The 17087-nt window shown below is 39.1% G+C and overlaps 1 protein-coding gene across 2 annotated transcripts; it reads left to right on the top strand.

Moving 5' to 3' along the window:
• Positions 1 to 566: 566 nt before the first annotated feature.
• TIMM8A (translocase of inner mitochondrial membrane 8A) lies at positions 567 to 8107 on the top strand. 2 transcript variants are annotated; one of them, XM_027086105.1, is made up of 3 exons: positions 567 to 798; positions 2249 to 2439; positions 6985 to 8107. In XM_027086105.1, exons 1-2 carry the CDS (start codon positions 667 to 669, stop codon positions 2408 to 2410), a joined length of 294 nt encoding a protein of 97 aa, XP_026941906.1. In that variant the 5' UTR covers positions 567 to 666; the 3' UTR covers positions 2411 to 2439; positions 6985 to 8107. The 2 variants fall into 2 exon arrangements, with proteins under 2 accessions (XP_026941906.1, XP_026941905.1); XM_027086104.1 differs by lacking the exon at positions 6985 to 8107 and having other exon boundaries at positions 577 to 798; positions 2249 to 3314.
• Positions 8108 to 17087: the final 8980 nt, after the last annotated feature.

Below are 17087 nucleotides of genomic sequence, written 5' to 3'. Positions count from 1 at the left end.
ATTCTCCGCATTTAACCCCTCTGGCTCTTGGAAAATTCTGCTTCTGAATCAGAGACAGTGATCACAAACCAAAGCACACTGCCTGACACTCGGTAGGCATTAGATACTATTGGAATGAATCTGACAGTTGGAGACAAATTCTGCCAGATCCTCTTTCCCCTACCTCAGGCGGGGTAAATTCCATTAAAGAACTACAGCCAGGGGCCCAGGACAGCTAAGTGACGGGCCCAGCAGTCCGGGCCGAGCACTAGCTTGGCAGTGGGGAAAGCGCGGGTCAATTTGGAAGCCGGCAGGGGCGGGGCTGTTGGGCCGGCCAGGAACGGGCCACATGGTCTGAAGTAACTTCCTTTTTTTACCTTCTTTCTTTCTTGTCTTTCTGAAATAAGGTCTCGACAGCGCCACGGCGCTGGGCGACGAGTCCTGTGACCTCAGGGGTCAGTTGTGGCGCCGCCGCGGGGTCGCGCGCGGGAAGGCGCGAGGCGCGCGGGCGGCTGGGAGGAGCGCCCAGAGCGGGGGGCGGGCCCGCGCGTAGGGCCGCGCGCCGGCGCAGTGCGCTCCCCGCGCAGTCCCGGAGGCAGTGGATTGTGGTTCCGGTTCCGCCGCGGAGACACGTGAAGGTCGGTGAGTTGGTGCGGAGTTTGTCTCGGCACGCGTGGCCGCGCTGGGATGGAGTCCTCCTCGTCTTCCTCCGCAGCGGGTTTGGGTTCGGTCGACCCGCAGCTGCAGCATTTCATTGAGGTAGAGACTCAGAAGCAGCGCTTCCAGCAGCTGGTGCACCAGATGACGGAACTTTGTTGGGTGAGGAGCCTGGGGCTGGGACCTGGCCACTGTACCTACTTTCCTGCCCTTGCCTCGCGCAACTCGCCACGACGCCTGGGATTCGGGGAAGGGAGAGGACCCAGCAGCACCCCTTGGTTTCCTTAGGTTCCTCAGGTCGAGCCGGAAGGGAAAAAGAGTGACTCCGCTTCTCAGAGGGCTGTCACGCCGGACCTCGGCTTTGTTAGTGCAGAGGATTGGAGATCATAGAAGACTTATGCCGTTGTCCCAACCAGTACTTTAGGCACCTAAGGTTGAAGCTGCCAGTGCTGGTCACCAAGACTGATGAGAGCCCCAAGTACTGGGATTTCATTTTTGGCACCCTGAGTCCCAGAGAATCAGTGAATCTCCTGTCCCTGCACTCTTCAGAGTTTGCCTTGATTACTCAGTTGCTCTAAGCGTCCCTCCTGAGAAGTGAGTGGCTCTAGCCCACTAACTATAAAAGTGGGGTAATCTCTATCAACATACACACTTTTTTGCCTTCTTGTTGGATTGTTGTGTAATACCAAGCCGTTTCAGGTCTGAAGGTTGAGGAATTCAGTATGCCCAGTGAGGGGACTTTGGCAAAAGGGTAGAAGGCATTTATTTGCAGCTTGGGATCAAAGTGTTCTCTGGCAGCCAAAGACAGCATAACTGCCCTGCCTTGACATACAAAATTCACAGAATTCAGAGGCCAAGGATAATTTTCCTTGGAAGTGGAGAGTCTGAGGCTTGTGTACACAACAGAGAATAATGAACGAAATTCATTTGAACCATAAACTTACGGTATTGCTGGACTCTGACCCTTAAAAAATGCTTACTAAACTCCTGTCTGCCTTGAACCAGAGTGCTTTGATTCTTTTTAAAAATCTGATTCATTACGTTTGGACCAGCAGGTGGTGTGGTTAAGGACTCCTTTAAGAATCTGAAAGTTGTGGGCCCTTTAGGAAAATTCATACAATTTTCCATTCATCTTGAGAGAGGATTCAAGAGCCTCTGGCTTACGTAGACGTTAAAGAATCTCCAGTCATAGATATTCTTTTTTCCTTTGGTAGGTTTTAGTGTGTCTTAAAGGCATTTAATGCAAGCAGCATTGTAGAGTTCTAACCAAATTCAGCGAAGGGTTAACTTCCCTTGTATTTTGCTACCTATCTTGCTTTGTAACATCTCAGCTCCACCATTTTCTGGCCCCATGACTTAGGACAAAGTATCTCTGTGCCACAACTTCCGTCTTTGTAAAATGAAGATTAATAATAGTATCTATTCCATAGGGTGGTTGTGAGAATTTAATGTAAGGCTGTAGAAAATTGCCACAAAGTAAGCTGCCAAATGTGAACTATTATTAACATATCAGATACTGTTTTTAGGTGAAGTTTTTCCTCTAAGCAACAAGAAGCTCCCCTTCCTTTTTTTGCCAAGTTCCCTTTGTGATTCTGTATCTTGTCCTGAGCAGGAAAAGTGCATGGACAAGCCTGGGCCAAAGTTGGACAGTCGGGCTGAGGCCTGTTTTGTGAACTGCGTTGAGCGCTTCATTGATACAAGCCAATTCATCTTGAATCGACTGGAACAGACCCAGAAATCCAAGCCAGTCTTCTCAGAAAGCCTTTCTGACTGACCTGAGTATTACCTCTTTGGAAAAGGAAGGTAGTTCAAGAAATGAAGAGCAGTTGATGGGATGGTTGAAGAAAAGGCTGTGGGGGGATCGGCTCCCACCTTTGTCACTCTTGGGACATCCTGTCATCTGAGAATGAACAAAGACCAATTTTTGTGTGTGGGGGTGGTTTGAGGGTCAAATGTGTTTGGGGTTGTGTTTTTTAATGCTAATCTTGGGAGAACAATTGACAGATGAATGGAAAACTCTACTAGATGTATATTACTGTATGTGGGACGATGCTTTCCTCATAGTCCCATTAACTGCTTCCTACAATTTTAATAGTGGAACTGCTCTATAATTTGATAGTGGGACCACATAGGTAATAATCTGTTATTTGTGTGGATTCCTTTCAGATTTCTGGAGAGATCGATATACATCTTTGTGTCTCTCAGAAAGGGCAGCAGTGGGGGAAAGAGTAATTTGGTACTTTACTGTAGGCCTCCTTATCTAATGTTTGATTATCAGTGCTGGAAAAAAAATGTATGGATTATTCATACAGTACATTTCACCTTTCTAGGTTATCTCCCTCCCTTATACTGTGATTCACTTAAATATCTGTATGTAAAGTACAGTCTTGAGCTAGTACAGGCAGCCTGAGAGTCTAGAGGCCTTTAGTTAAAGGAATCTAGCCAGCGAACATAATTCTCATACTAAACTGCCACAAGGAACAAGTTAACTTACCCTGTATGTCAGAGTCCAAAAAAATTTAAAGATGTGCCTAAATGAAAAAATAAGTTATAATGATTTAGGCCAGTCAAAAACTAACAGCAGTTTCAGGTAGAGGTGCATGCCTAATGTAAATCAGCATAGTTTCCATTTACTGCGTCCTTTTAATCACTGAAATAAAAGCTTCTACAAGATTCAAGTCTGATTGAGAAGGCTTTCTATTCTGGTTATCACCTACACCCAGGAGAGATTTGGTGTGGGCTGGTTCCAAGGCTGAAATGTAGTCAGCCTGGGTACCTGTTCTGTGAAAATTATCGTACAGTATTCCAGGGACTGCTGACCTTTTTGTTAGAAAAGAACCTAGAGATGAGATGGAGAGGGAAGGAATTCAGTGCTGATGGTTAGTTCCCTGAGTGTAGAAGAGATTATAGTGACTGGATTCCCCTCCTCTTACTTCAGATCCTAGTGGACTGGAGTATAGACCTAAAGTGGAACTACTTGTTGGGAGCCTCTAGTGCAAACCCATGAAAGTTGAGAAATACACATTTCTAGAAGCCTCAAGTCCCTGTTTAACTTCCCACCATATAGGCACTACAAGGAAATTTTTAAAACTCCTGATGAAAACACAATTCACCAAACATTTAAGTACCTACTCTGCCGGACACTGTTTTTGGTGCCAGGATTTCAGCAGTGCACAGAAACAGTCCCTGCCTGTGTGGAGCTTCTGTTTTAGTACGGGGAGACAGGCAACAAACACATCCATATGTCAATATAATGAGTGCCGAGGAGAAGAAGCAGAGTAAGGATGTCAGGGAATGTTTGTGGGGCATTGTTATTTTAGCTAAAGATGATTGGAGAAGGTCTCTTTGGGGAGGTGGCATTTCAGCAGAGACCTGAAAGAACTAAGTGACCAAGTCACGTAGGTATCTGAAAGAAGAACGTTTCAGGTAGGGGTGACACCAAGTCCAAAGGCCCTAAGGTGGAACTGCATGCTGTGACACCAGTGTAGAAGAAAAGTCGAAGGTCAGTATGGCTGGAGTAAAATGAGTAGGAGAATAGTAAGAAATATGGTCAGAGACAGATGGGGGGATGGCGGGTGGGGATGTGCTGATCATGTAGGGCGTTATAGGCCATTGTGAGGACTTGGCTTTTACCAAGCAAGATGGGGAGCCATTTGAGGGTTTTTAGCAGACAGTGATGTGATATGACGTGATATAACTTAAGTTTTAGCAGTGCCTGGCTGCTGTTTGGATAACATGTACATGGTAAAGAAGTAGTAGTAGAAGCATCAGGGTAGTAGGAATAATGGCATTCGAAGTCCAGGAGAAATCGGGCTTTTAGGATGAGTATCTGGTGTATACCTTGTGTCTATATGTCCATGTTGATTCCCGCCCCCCCTATAAAATTTAAGAGTTCATGTAACACCTCAAGTCATAAAGGAAGGATCCTTTAGTCTTCTCCATATTCTTACTTATTCCTTTTTATTATATATTACTTATTATATTTTTTTACTGTATCATTATTTCTTATTCTTCATTACCTGTTAAAGTATTCTCATTACCTTTAGACACAAACTGATATGTCTGTTTTACAAAGTATTATTGCTTGCTTAGCTAACGTACATAATAAGAAAGAGGATCTGTCAGATTCATGTAATACGCTTGAGCACCAAGTATATTTTCGACTCTACTAGACACAGGACAAGGGGAACGAAAAGGCAGACCATTTGCCTGCATCCTCTTGGAGGTTACGTACCAGAGCAACAATTTAAGCTCGTTTGTTTTGTCAGCCTAAGAAATTTATTTTCAGAACCTTGATAGAAAGGGTACTGTCAGCCCTAATGACATTCAAAGTCCTCATTTCAAATATTCAGGGTAGAAAATTCAAGATTCAATATAAGGATTGGATTAGCAGACTCTTTCTGAAATGAAAAGAAGCCTAAGATATAAAATATAAATACAAAGCTGCTCTGGTGGTGGAGGTGTCTGGAGGCCTGCTTGCTATTGTCTCCTGCCCATCCCTATGCACCACGTCCCCTGGTTCCTAAGGCACTGTCTCAGGACCTCTAGGGTTTATGCAAGCATACTGTGAAAACTGGAACCAGACTATCCCTAAGGCCCCCGCCCATGAATGAACATTAGGGGTAACGCATACAAGGAAATCAAGAACTTGATATTTATTTATGCTAACAAATCTCCAAGGGAGTGTGAATTAAAAAACATAAGTCAATAAACCCCATGTAAAATAGCCTTTACATGGAAAACAATTGATGGTCCTTTTTAAACCAATTTTTCCTTGTATCAATACCTTAGTACAAAATTTTGGCCTAGGGAGATTTTAGCTCAGAGTCCTCATGCTCCCTCTCAGCCTCATTTTTTTGTTTTTGGCATCTTCTGGACTCAAAAGAGGTTGATAGAGAAAAGTCTGGTAACCTTCATTTTCATTCCATGGAGGAGTAAGGGTATTGTTTACATTTATTGATCTTAAGTTAAATGACAGTAGGTATGGACCAAAAGGGGTATCTCAAAAGCTATAGAGGAAAAATGGCCAAGAGCTATGGAAAGGAAACCACAGGAGGTACCACTAAAATTGTTGAGGGCCATATGCTGCCATTTCTTGAAAAGAATGGCAGAGCAGGTCATGACAGCAGTAGGGAAAAGGAAATACTACATGGGGATGACTGCATAAGTACTGAAAATATCCAAGGCCCTGTTCAGATAGTTTATCTGAATGCTTACACAAATCACAAGGCAAATCAAGAGTATCCAGCCCAGGGCTGGTTTTGTGATTGGCTTCCCTAAAACAGCTGCTCAAGGCAGTGTCCAAACTTGATACCTGACACAGAACGTGAGCCAACAGAAGAGCAGATGAGAATATACACCCGAGGTTACTCTGGTCATCCCAAGGTCCCACTATGAAGACAAGTAAGTGGAACTGATCACAATACACAGGGCAAAAAAGATGACTCCTGCAATAAAAGAATTGAATTACTATTTTTAGCGCTTATATAAGAAATGCTAAAGCTATTTGACAATTAAATCATTACATTCTTAACACCTTAACAAGTGAGCAGCATTTGAGCAATTAGCTGTTTAATCTATGAATTAAAAGTTGTGTATCTAAAGCTATGTCTTGGAAAAATCCCTCAAAAAGGCAAAGCCTATACAATATAATTGTGCTACACAGAAATACATAGAAGGGATAATTAGGATATGGCAAACCAGGATTCAGAGGTACTGACCAGGAATTCCAGATGAGCAAATGGGCCAACAGAATTTTGAGATGTATCTGCAATATAATAATAATAGCTATGCTTTATTGAGGGTATGCATACTGCTTGCCACACAATGTACTAAGTATTTTACATTGGATCATCTTTAAAAATTAACAATTCTGTGTGAGAGGAGCTATTATATTCATTTTACAGATGGAGAAGCTGAAGCTCGGAGAATTTATTCAAGGTTACACAGCTAATAAGTTATAGGAATAGGATTTGAGCCCAGGCAGTTTGACTCCAGAGCTCATGGGCTGAAATACTATACTAAACTGCCTCCTAAAGTGTTTAAAGATAGGAAGTAATGTTTCTCTAGAAGGTGGGGCCAGAATGATGGGAACATTTCATTCTAGAGATGCCATCGTAGAGTGGAAAGAACCGGAGTTTTAGAGTTAGGCAGAACTGGGTTCAAATCTTGACTCGGCCAGTACCTGCGTGACATTAGGGAAGTCACTTAACCTCTGATCCTCAGTTTCTTTATAAAAAACTTAGATGGTAATGCCTGCCTCACAGGGTTGAAAAATGAGAGTGCATGTAAAGTGCTTGGCACACTGTAGGTACTTTAATGTAGCTATCATTTATTATTATTTTTCAGAACTGAGCATCTTTGATCATCCTGGCAGAGTTGTTGTCTGGGAGAACAAGAAAAAAGCAAGAAGTCACTTCATGAAGCTAACTAGTTGATAAAGTGGCAGAGCTAAAGGAGCATGTAATGTTAAGAAGTTTGAGTTTTATGTTGCAATCAATGGATAGCTGTTGGAGAATTTTAAAGTGGAATAATATAATATTTGTACTTGTTTCATGACAAAAGTACTACCTGCATGTTTTAAAACTTTCAAACAATATAGAATTGCTTACGATAAATGAAAGTCCTCCCCTTACCCTCATATATGCATTTAGAAAGATCATTTTTACAGCTATATGGTAGTTGATTAAGACTAGGAGAATAGTAAGGGTATTTCGTTAGTTCAGGCAAGAGACTGTGGAGGATTGAATTCAGATAGTGGAAGTGGGGATGGACAGGAGGGGACATGTTAGGAATATGAGGGAGCTGTGAGAGAAATCTGGAGTAAAATGGAGAGGGAGTAAGACATTATAGGGAAAGAGGTAGGGGATAGAATAATGTGTCAGTGAGACCATGCCTTGGGACTCAAAGGGCAGCAGAAGTGACTGGGAAGAGAGGGAGATAACACAACTGATAACGTTGAACAGGCTTCAGAGAGGAAGTTACACAAATGGCCATCCCCATGGGTAACCCCTGGAATTTATTGCTGCCCTCCAATTTGAGGAACATAAGCATATCACCAAAGTCAAAAGATTACTCACAATGTTCTATAAACTTTTCATGGGAAAAGTTAGAAACAAGCCAAGAGGAAAAGAAAGATAAAATATTATTTGAGTTTTAACACTGTATTCTGATGAAGCAAGGAGGAATGAGTAGAAAGATAAAAAGGAAAAAAAGTGGGGAGGCAGGGAGTCAGCAGTACTGTCATCCCTACAGAGGGATTGGTTCCAGGACAACCCCCCCACCCCTGCAGATACCAAAATATGCAGGTGCTTGAGTCCCTTATATAAAATGTAGTATTTGCATATAATTTACATCCTGCTGTATGTATATTTTAAATCACCTCTAGATTACATATAATGCCCAATACAATATAATGTGCCATGTAAATAGTTGCCAGAGTTCAGGAAATTAAAAGTTTTGCTCTTTGGAACTTTCTGGATTTTCTTCCAAATATTTTCAATATGCGGTTGGTTAAATCCACAGATGTGGAACCTGTGGATACAGAGGGCCTACTGTATTTGTTAAACTGTCCTTCAGACCTATAGTTATTTCCTTAAAGCTTAAACCATTTGCTACATAACATGACTGACCTGTGTATTAAACCAGTATTGTTCAAATTAAAAATCTCAGGTGGTCATGATATTGCTAGATGTACCTTGTCACTACAAAGGAAACATCAACACGGGTTAGTTGCAACAGCTATCCATCATTATGTGGCAGCATACACCACCAGGTTGAAAGAGCTGATCCCCATTTTTCAAGCATTTTCTTTTTTTTCTTTCCCTTAGGCAGGTCCCAGGGATGCTTTATTTTCTTCTTTTCTTGAAGCTGCCAACACTTTGAGGTTCTTCCCATCAGATTAACTATAATTCCTAATCACTCCATTCTCCACAAGACAAACATATAGGCTCTTAGCATAGTAAGGGTTTTGCTTTGAATCACCATGGGAGAATAGACATGGGACAACATGCAGAATAAATACAGGGAAGTTACAAAGGTTACAGAATTTTACAAATTTCTAACAATCAACTCTGATTCATATTCCCTTCCTTACTGATACAGTGATTACCAAGATCTCCTTCGGTCTTTATTCTTTAGTGGGCTTTCAGCTTCCCCACTTCACACAAAACTCAGAAGTGAAAAAAGAAAGGGTTATTAATTTTGTCTGCATAAAAAATTATGAACAGCAAAAACTTCCATAAGCAAAGTTAAGAGAAAAACAAATGGGGAACAAATATTTGAAACTTTTCTACAAAGGACCTAATTTACTTCTTATATAAAGGGCTCCTACAAGTCAATAATAAAAGAACAGTCACTCGATAGATGGGCAAAGGATATAAGGAGACAGCACAAAGAAATAGAAATGCAAATGGCTCTTGAACATGTGAAAAGATGTTTATATTTAAGAGAAATTTTTAAAACCTGCACTGAGATATCATCTTTGTGGGTGCAAGGAAGCAGGTACTCTTTACTGGTCAGAATGTAAATTGGTACCACCTCCATGGACAGCAGTTTAGCAATATCTACCAAATTGATAGATGTATAAACCTATTCCAGAAATCTGACTTCTAGAAACTCATCCTGCAGATATACTCACATGTACAAAATGAGGAACCTCTTTATATACTGATATGGAATGAGCTCCAATACATATTAAATTAAATTAAAACAGCAGTATTTAAGACACAATATGCTACCATTTGTGCAAAAGGGGGGGATTAAAATACATGTACACATTTGCTTGAATAAGCATAAATTATCTCTTGAAGGATATTGTTAACATTGATTGCAGGGAGAGGAACTGGGTGTTTAGAGAGTAGGAGTGAGAGGGAGACTTTTTACTATATATCTTTTCTCTATGCCTTTTGAATTTTGAATCATGTGACTATATTACTTATTCAAAAATTAATATTATTTTTTGGAAGAAAAATCAAACTCTCATTTTTATATATTCTTGTACCCAGTAGTTTGTAGATCCTCTTGGATTTTTCTAGTAGAAAATAAAAAAAACATATCATCTATAACAACATTGCTTTTGTTTCTTTCTAAGCCTTACACTTTTTGGTTTGTTTTGCTTTATTCACGGGCTTCCAGTACAATAGTGAGTAGAAGCATTGCTGGTCAGCATCCTTGTCATCTTCCTGACTCTTCTATTCACTCTTCTAAAAAATTAATATTATGTTAAAAATAAAATTTCTCCCCACTTCAGAACTCTGAGCTCTGTACTAAGAAGCAGAGAGGTGATGGAAACCACTTCCAGGAATAAAAATCCTATATCTCAGCTTCAGTAATTTCAGATGCCCACTAGTTGCAAATAGATTATTTATATATCTAAGGACCTCAAGTAGGGATGGGATAAGTGGGGGGTAGTGAGTAAGGCATTCACCTTGTGTGCAAAATTTAAGGGGATGCCAAAAAACTCAGTGATCAAGATAAATACTTTAATGCAATATTTTAAAAATCAAAATTAGTGCAAAAATTCATGATGAACAAAACGTCAAAATTTTAAATAAAGACAATGCCATACTGAGCCATACTGGAGTGTGAGGAAAAAGGAAAAATGTGGGCCCCATATATGTGTTTTTGTGTATTCTTGAATGGTTAATTTTTTCCCGAACATTAAAGCAGTTGAAAAAATGTTGGAAAAATTGAAAAGTAGATACATTACAACTCACAGCATTAAGTTTAAATATTTTATCAACACTAAAAGCAGAATTAAAATTTACTTTCCTGCCTTTAATGGAAGCAAATTCATCAATAATATTTTCATTAAAACCAATAATAGTCTCATTAAATATTTTCTTAGGCCTAATAAGAATATATAGAATTTGGGGGAAGTGCTAGTAATCTAGTGGGATTTATATGCAATGTAGGGGCTTCCCTGGTGCAGTGGTTGGGAATCCGCCCGCCAGTGCAGGGGACACAGGTTCGAGCCCTGATTGGGGAAGATCCCACATGCCGCGGAGCAACTGGGTCCGTGCACCACGACTGCTGAGCCTGCGCTCTGGAGCCCGCGAGCCACAACTGCTGAGCCCATGTGCCACAGCTACTGAAGACCGCGTGCCTAGAGCCCATGCTCTGCAATAAGAGAAGCCACCGCAATGAGAAGCCTGCGCACAGCAACGAAGAGTAGCCCCCGCTTGCCACAACTAGAGGAAACCCGCGCGCAGCACCGAAGACCCAACGCAGCCAAAAATTTTTAAAAAATAAATTAAATAAATTTATAAAAATAAATAAATAAATAATACAAGGTGGATATTGGAGAATCTCTGGAAATAAGGATCACAAGGTAGACATGTACTATTTAGTTACGCCATGTTAAGGAGTTTAGATTTTATTTTGAAGGTGATGGTGAACCTCTAAAGTATTTCAAGCACATGTTTTAGGAAGATTACAATCACACCAGTGCCAAGGACTGAAAAAGGACGAGACTGGCAGTAGGTACCTGATAGATTTTTAAGTCAGAAATGTAATTCCAAGGTAGATAGGGTAAGTTTTTTTTTTTTTTCTTCCCGGACTGGGGCACGAACCCGTGTCCCCTGCATCGGCAGGCGGACTCTCAACCACTGCGCCACCAGGGAAGCCCGATAGGGTAAGTTTTGATGACTAAATAAGAGGAGCAAGGGACTTCCCTGGTGGTCCAGTGGTTAAGACTCCACGTAGGGGGCGCGGGTTTGATCCCTGGTCGGGGAACTAAGATCCCACATGCCGCGCGGTGTGGCCAAAAAAAAAAAGAGGAGCAAAAGAGAAAAAATGAGGATGACCCACCATTCAAGATTCGCCCATTTACCACCTGTTGTGTATCCGTATTACACATTTGTTCTTGAAATGTGTGAAAGGAAATATATTACTCTCTCCTTTCTAAGAAGCATGCCAAGCACCTTTTATTTTTGTAGCTGAACTCACCAAAAAAGTTGAGGATCATTAATCTGGTCAATTTTCTCATATTACAAATGACCTATCCATAATATATATATATGACATATGTGAAATGTATCCTTCTCACCCTCACTATAGTCCTTTTCAACAAAGTTCTTTTCAAGAAACTGGCACAAAATCTGGTATTCTACCAAATATGCCAAGATTAGGATAAAAGAAAAAAAGCAGCAGGCCTCAGATAACTGGTAGGTTGACAGTTTTGTTTTCTTTTTTAGGCAAGAAGAAATATTTAAAGATGATGAAATAGGGCAGAAAAATCCATTTATATTCTTCCATGAAAGAAAGGAGGATGACCTTTTAAATAAGAATTTTTAAAATTGAAGTATAGTTGATTTACAATATTATACTAGTTTCAGGTGTACAGCACAGTGATTCAGTATTTTTACAGATTATACTCCATTAAAAGTTAGTACAAGATAAAAGCTGTAATTCCCTGTGTGGTACAATATATCCTTGTTACTTATCTATTTTATGCATAGTAGTTTGTATCTAACATCTAAGACAATGCTGCCTGCCATCCTAGGATTACTTACCTTTAAAAATAATCTTTGATATCCATTTTCAGTAATGCGGTGGCCAAAATAACCTGAAAGTCCAACCACATTACAAAACACTTGGAAATACAGAATAAAGTATAACATCCTTTTAAATGTATAGCTGAGTTTACAGGTAAGTAAAGGAAATCACTAGGGGTCGAAACACAAAGTGGAAAACCGAACACAAGAACATTTAGTGAATGTTGAAGTTTTAGCCGCTCTGATGGTGTGGTGCAAGTGGTTTGGTTATCTCACAAAGTAGGGTGCTTAGATTCTGATGCCCATGTAGAGGCAGGAGACAGAGCCTTGGGCCTAAGTAAGGCAGAGAATTGGAGCTGGGACACCTGTAGAAAGTTGGAACTTTCAAAGGACTACATCTTCAGTAAGGGTGAACTAGACAAAAAAATCCATTCACTAGTAACAAGAAACAACCTGGGATCTGGGAAGGTGGAAAAAAGGTCTTCCCACGAGGATTTGTATCCTCAAGGCTTCTTTCACATGGGTTTGAGATTCAAAATGTATACTCCTTGCAAAGTCCAAGAATCCTCCAGATCTAAAAATTAGCACAAAGTGGGTCCTAGCTGTTGATATCCCTCAGACTACTTGGCAGAAGCAACATAAAACAGCTCTAAAGGGACAAATCCTCCACAAGATCCCCACAGGTAAAGCTACACTGAACATGACTTACAATAAAAAATTATAAAACACATGAAGAAACACCCCACCATAAGCCAATGTCTCAAGATACAACAGCAGGATTAGACCCCAAATCTTCAGATAATAGAATCATCTAATGCACACTGTAAAATAACTATGATTAAGATTAAAGACATAAGTGAAACATGATAAAAAAAGAAGACACTATTTGTTTTAAAGAGACCAAGTAGTTTTGAAAGATAATTCTAGAAATTAAAAAACACAGTTTTAATGTTAAAAACTCAATGGGTAGATTAAACCATAGATTGGGCACAGCTAAAAAGTGGTAAACTGGAACACATATACAAAATATAACACAGAGAGATAGATAAAGAATTTAAAATATGAAAGAGAGGTAAAGAGACAGAGAGGACAAATGGAAAAAAAGTAATATTCAAAGAACTAATGGCTGAGAATGTTCCAGGACTGAAGAATTAAAGATGTGAATTCTCAGATTCAGGAAGTATGAGTCCTGAGCAGGAAAAATACAAATTAAATTCACATTTAGACCATTTTGGTGTATCTTCAGGACACCAAAACAAATGATCATAATGATAATACTTAACATTTCCTGTGTGCCAGGATTGTTCTCAACACTTTACCCAAAAGACAATCATTTTAATATATTGGTATATTTTTCTTCCAGTCTTTTATCCATGCATGTTTATGTACATATACAAAAATTTCGAAGACAAATAAGAATAATACTACACATATAATTTTGTATTCTATTTTTTTTACTCAACATCTTTCCATAAGCATTTTCCTATGTCATTAAGCAGCAGCAGCAGCAACAAAGGCACAAATAACAGCTAACATTTTAGTGTCGTGGTTATGAACATGGGTTTTGAAGTCAAACTTTCTGTGTTTGAGTCCCAGCTCACCACTTATTAGCTGTGTGACCTTGGGTAAGTGACTCATCCTCTCTCTGGTCCCATTTTCTCATCTGTAAGAACCTACATCCTAGAGTTATTGCGAGTTACTATTAACTAAGCTATCTGCCAGGCACTGTGCTAGATGCATGAATAATCTCATTTAATCCTCACAAAATCCCTGTGGGTTAAAACTGTTATTGCCCCTATTTTACAGATGAGAAAAGTGGGGCTTAGAAAGACTAAGTGATTTGCCCAAAATCACATAGCCAGTGATGGTGCTTCAACTTGAATTCAGATGTCTCCAAAACCTATACTCTTGATTGTCATGCTACACTCTTTCTTCTTCAATATGTTTGAATGGCTTCATGGTATGTAGAGATCATAAAGCTCATCACAATATTCCCCAAATGTTGCACATTTAGATATTTTCCACTCATTTCCTATTACAAATAACCCAGTGAAGAACATCTTTGTCCATAAAATATTGTGTGAACTTCAGAAAAACCCCTTAGGGTAGTTATTCTGAAGTGGACTTAGACTAAGTATGAACATTTTAAGGCTCTTAACATAAGCTGGCAAACTGCTTTCCAGAACTTTGGTAGTTTATGAGAATAAGGTTAAATATGTTTTCATATATTGACCACCTATTTATATGCTTTGACCATGTTTCTTCAAAGACATTCATTCTTCTAATTTGTTTGTATGCTAAATAGTTATATATTATGTTATGGTATATACATTTATGTTATATGTATATATTTACATGTTATATATAATATATATTAAGTTATATGTTTTATAGTTATATAGTATGGATATTAGCCAGTTTTATCATATAAATTTTTAATAAACTTTTTATTGTAGAATAGCTTTAGACTTTCAGAAAAGTTGTGAAGACAGTACAGAGTTTTCATATACTCCATACCCAGTTTCCTCTATTGTTACACCTTACATTAGTATGGTACAGTTGTCACAACTAATGAACCAATACATTATTAACTAAAGTTCATACTTTATTCAGGTTTCCTTATTTTTTTTTAACCTAATGTCCTTTATCATCCAGGATACCACAGTACATTTAGTCATCATGTCTTCTTAGGCTCCTTTTGCTGTGGCTTTTTTTGCCTGTTAAACTTTTTTTTGCAAATCTTTTACTTCCAATTTATAATTTGTCTTTCTCATGTATGAGGATTTTTTCTGATGCATATAAAAAGTAAATTGTATATTCAAATATATCAGTATTTTCTTCTGTGATATCTTCTCCTGTATTTATACTTAGGAAGTTCTTCCCCATATCAGATTGAGGAAAATGTTTACCTATATAATTTCTTATTGTTTCATACTTTCACTTTTATATTTTTATCTAACTCACTAGTCCACATGGAGTTTATTTTGGTATATGGTATGAAGGAGACAGTCTAATTTACTTTTTCCCAAATAGTTACCATTTCTCTGTGCACCATCTTTTATAAATTCCTTTCTTTTCCCACTGATTTGTGATTCTCTATTACCTATTAAGGTTTGTTTCTGGGCTGTCTATTCTTTTCCACTGTTAGGATGACTAATCATCCCAGTTTGCTCAGGACCGTCTCAGTTTTAGCACCAAAAGTCCCATGTCCTGGGCAGCCCCTCAGTCCTGGGCAAACCCCCCATTGGATAGAGTGGTTGGTCAACATATCCACTGTCTTTTCTTGTGCCATTGCTATGCTGTCTTATTTACTGTTGCTTTATAATACATCTTCATATCTAATAGAGCAAGTACCCCTCACTGTTCTCTCCAAAAATTGATTGTTTCTCCTTCTAGATGAAATTCAGAGTATTTTACCAAATCCCAAAATAAAAATTCTAGTGGGATTGCATTACAGTTACAAATAATTTGAGGACAGACATTTTTGCAATATTGAGTCTTCTCATGCAATATGGAATGCCTCTTTCAAGTCTTCTTGCATGTTTCTTATCAAAGATTCAAAGTTGTTTTCATATAGGCCCTTACATACATTTCATTCCTAGGCAATCTAAAATTTTATACTGCTATATTAAATGGGATCTTTTTTCCTCCATTATATTTTCTAAATAATTAAAAAGATATTTTTATGTATATCCACACAATTTTACCTAAATGCATAAATGTGAATTATACACATGCTTTATTTATTAATCACAGCCTTTTTTTTCTTTTGTTTTTTGCTTGGCTACCCCAACTCTTCTCCACTTCTACCCCTGCCACACATGTTAATAACCTAATATGTACCTTTCCGTTTTCCCCATACTTAGAGAAATCTATACAGATAGATATAGATAGATGATAGATGATAGATAGATAGATAGATAGATAGATAGGTAGATAGATGATAGACGATAGATAGGTAAATATGTTTTTTGCTCATTGATTTTTTGTGTACTTTTATTTATTTTTAACATCTTGATTGGAGTATAATTGCTTTACTATGTTGTGTTAGTTGCTGCTGTATAACAAAGTGAATCAGCTATATGTATACGTATATCCCCATATCCCCTTCCTCTTGAGCCTCTCTCCCACCCTCCCTATCCTACCCTTCTAGGTGATCACAAGGCATGGAGCTGATTTCCCTGTGCTATGAAGCAGTCACTGATTTTTTTAAAATGGAGTCATATTATATACATCAGTAGATATTTCCAGATTGTTTACCATGACTATAATACTAAATATTTCTACCATCAATGTGTAAGAACACCTGTATGGGAAAAAGCACTCTTTCTCCTGTGTTTCTCCTTTACTCTCACACTACTACCACACAATATCTCTGACACCAGATGTGTGGTTTTTCCACACATCAAGCAATTCTCTGACACCAGATGGGTGTCCTACAATTCAATTCAGTCCTAACGCTATCTACTTAGCGTCAGATCTCACAAATTAAGGGTTCAGTCCCACAAGACTCCCCCTACTTCAGACACAAGTTGAAAGTCCCAGCTTGTCACCTGTACTTCTCACTGACCAGCTAAAAATCGGGGTTCTGATGACCCCTCCTTGGGTTTAATATCGATAACTTTATGTTTACCAGTTTATGATAAAGGATATAATAAAGGATATGAATGTACAGCCAGATGAAGAGATACATAGGGCGAGGTCCAGAAGGGCACTGAGCCCAGGGGCTTCTGTCCTCATGGATTTGGGATGCGGCACCCTCCCAAACTTCTAATCATGGTTTGGTCTTTCTGGTGATGAGTTCCCATCCTGAAGTTATTCAGGAGCCCACTAAGAGTTGCCTCATTAGAACAAAAGACATTCCTATTGCCCAGGAAATTACAGGGGATTTAGGAGCTCTGTGTCAGCAACCAGGGGCAAAGACCAAATATTAGAACAAAAGATACTACTGGTACT

This window comes from Aethalodelphis obliquidens, unplaced genomic scaffold (assembly GCF_003676395.1).
Source record: "Aethalodelphis obliquidens isolate GAN/ISIS:26980383/991018 unplaced genomic scaffold, ASM367639v1 scaffold54, whole genome shotgun sequence".
NCBI classification, from domain to species: Eukaryota; Metazoa; Chordata; class Mammalia; order Artiodactyla; family Delphinidae; genus Aethalodelphis; species Aethalodelphis obliquidens.
Note: the sequence above shows the minus strand (reverse complement) of the source record. Positions and strands in the feature narration are given on the sequence as shown.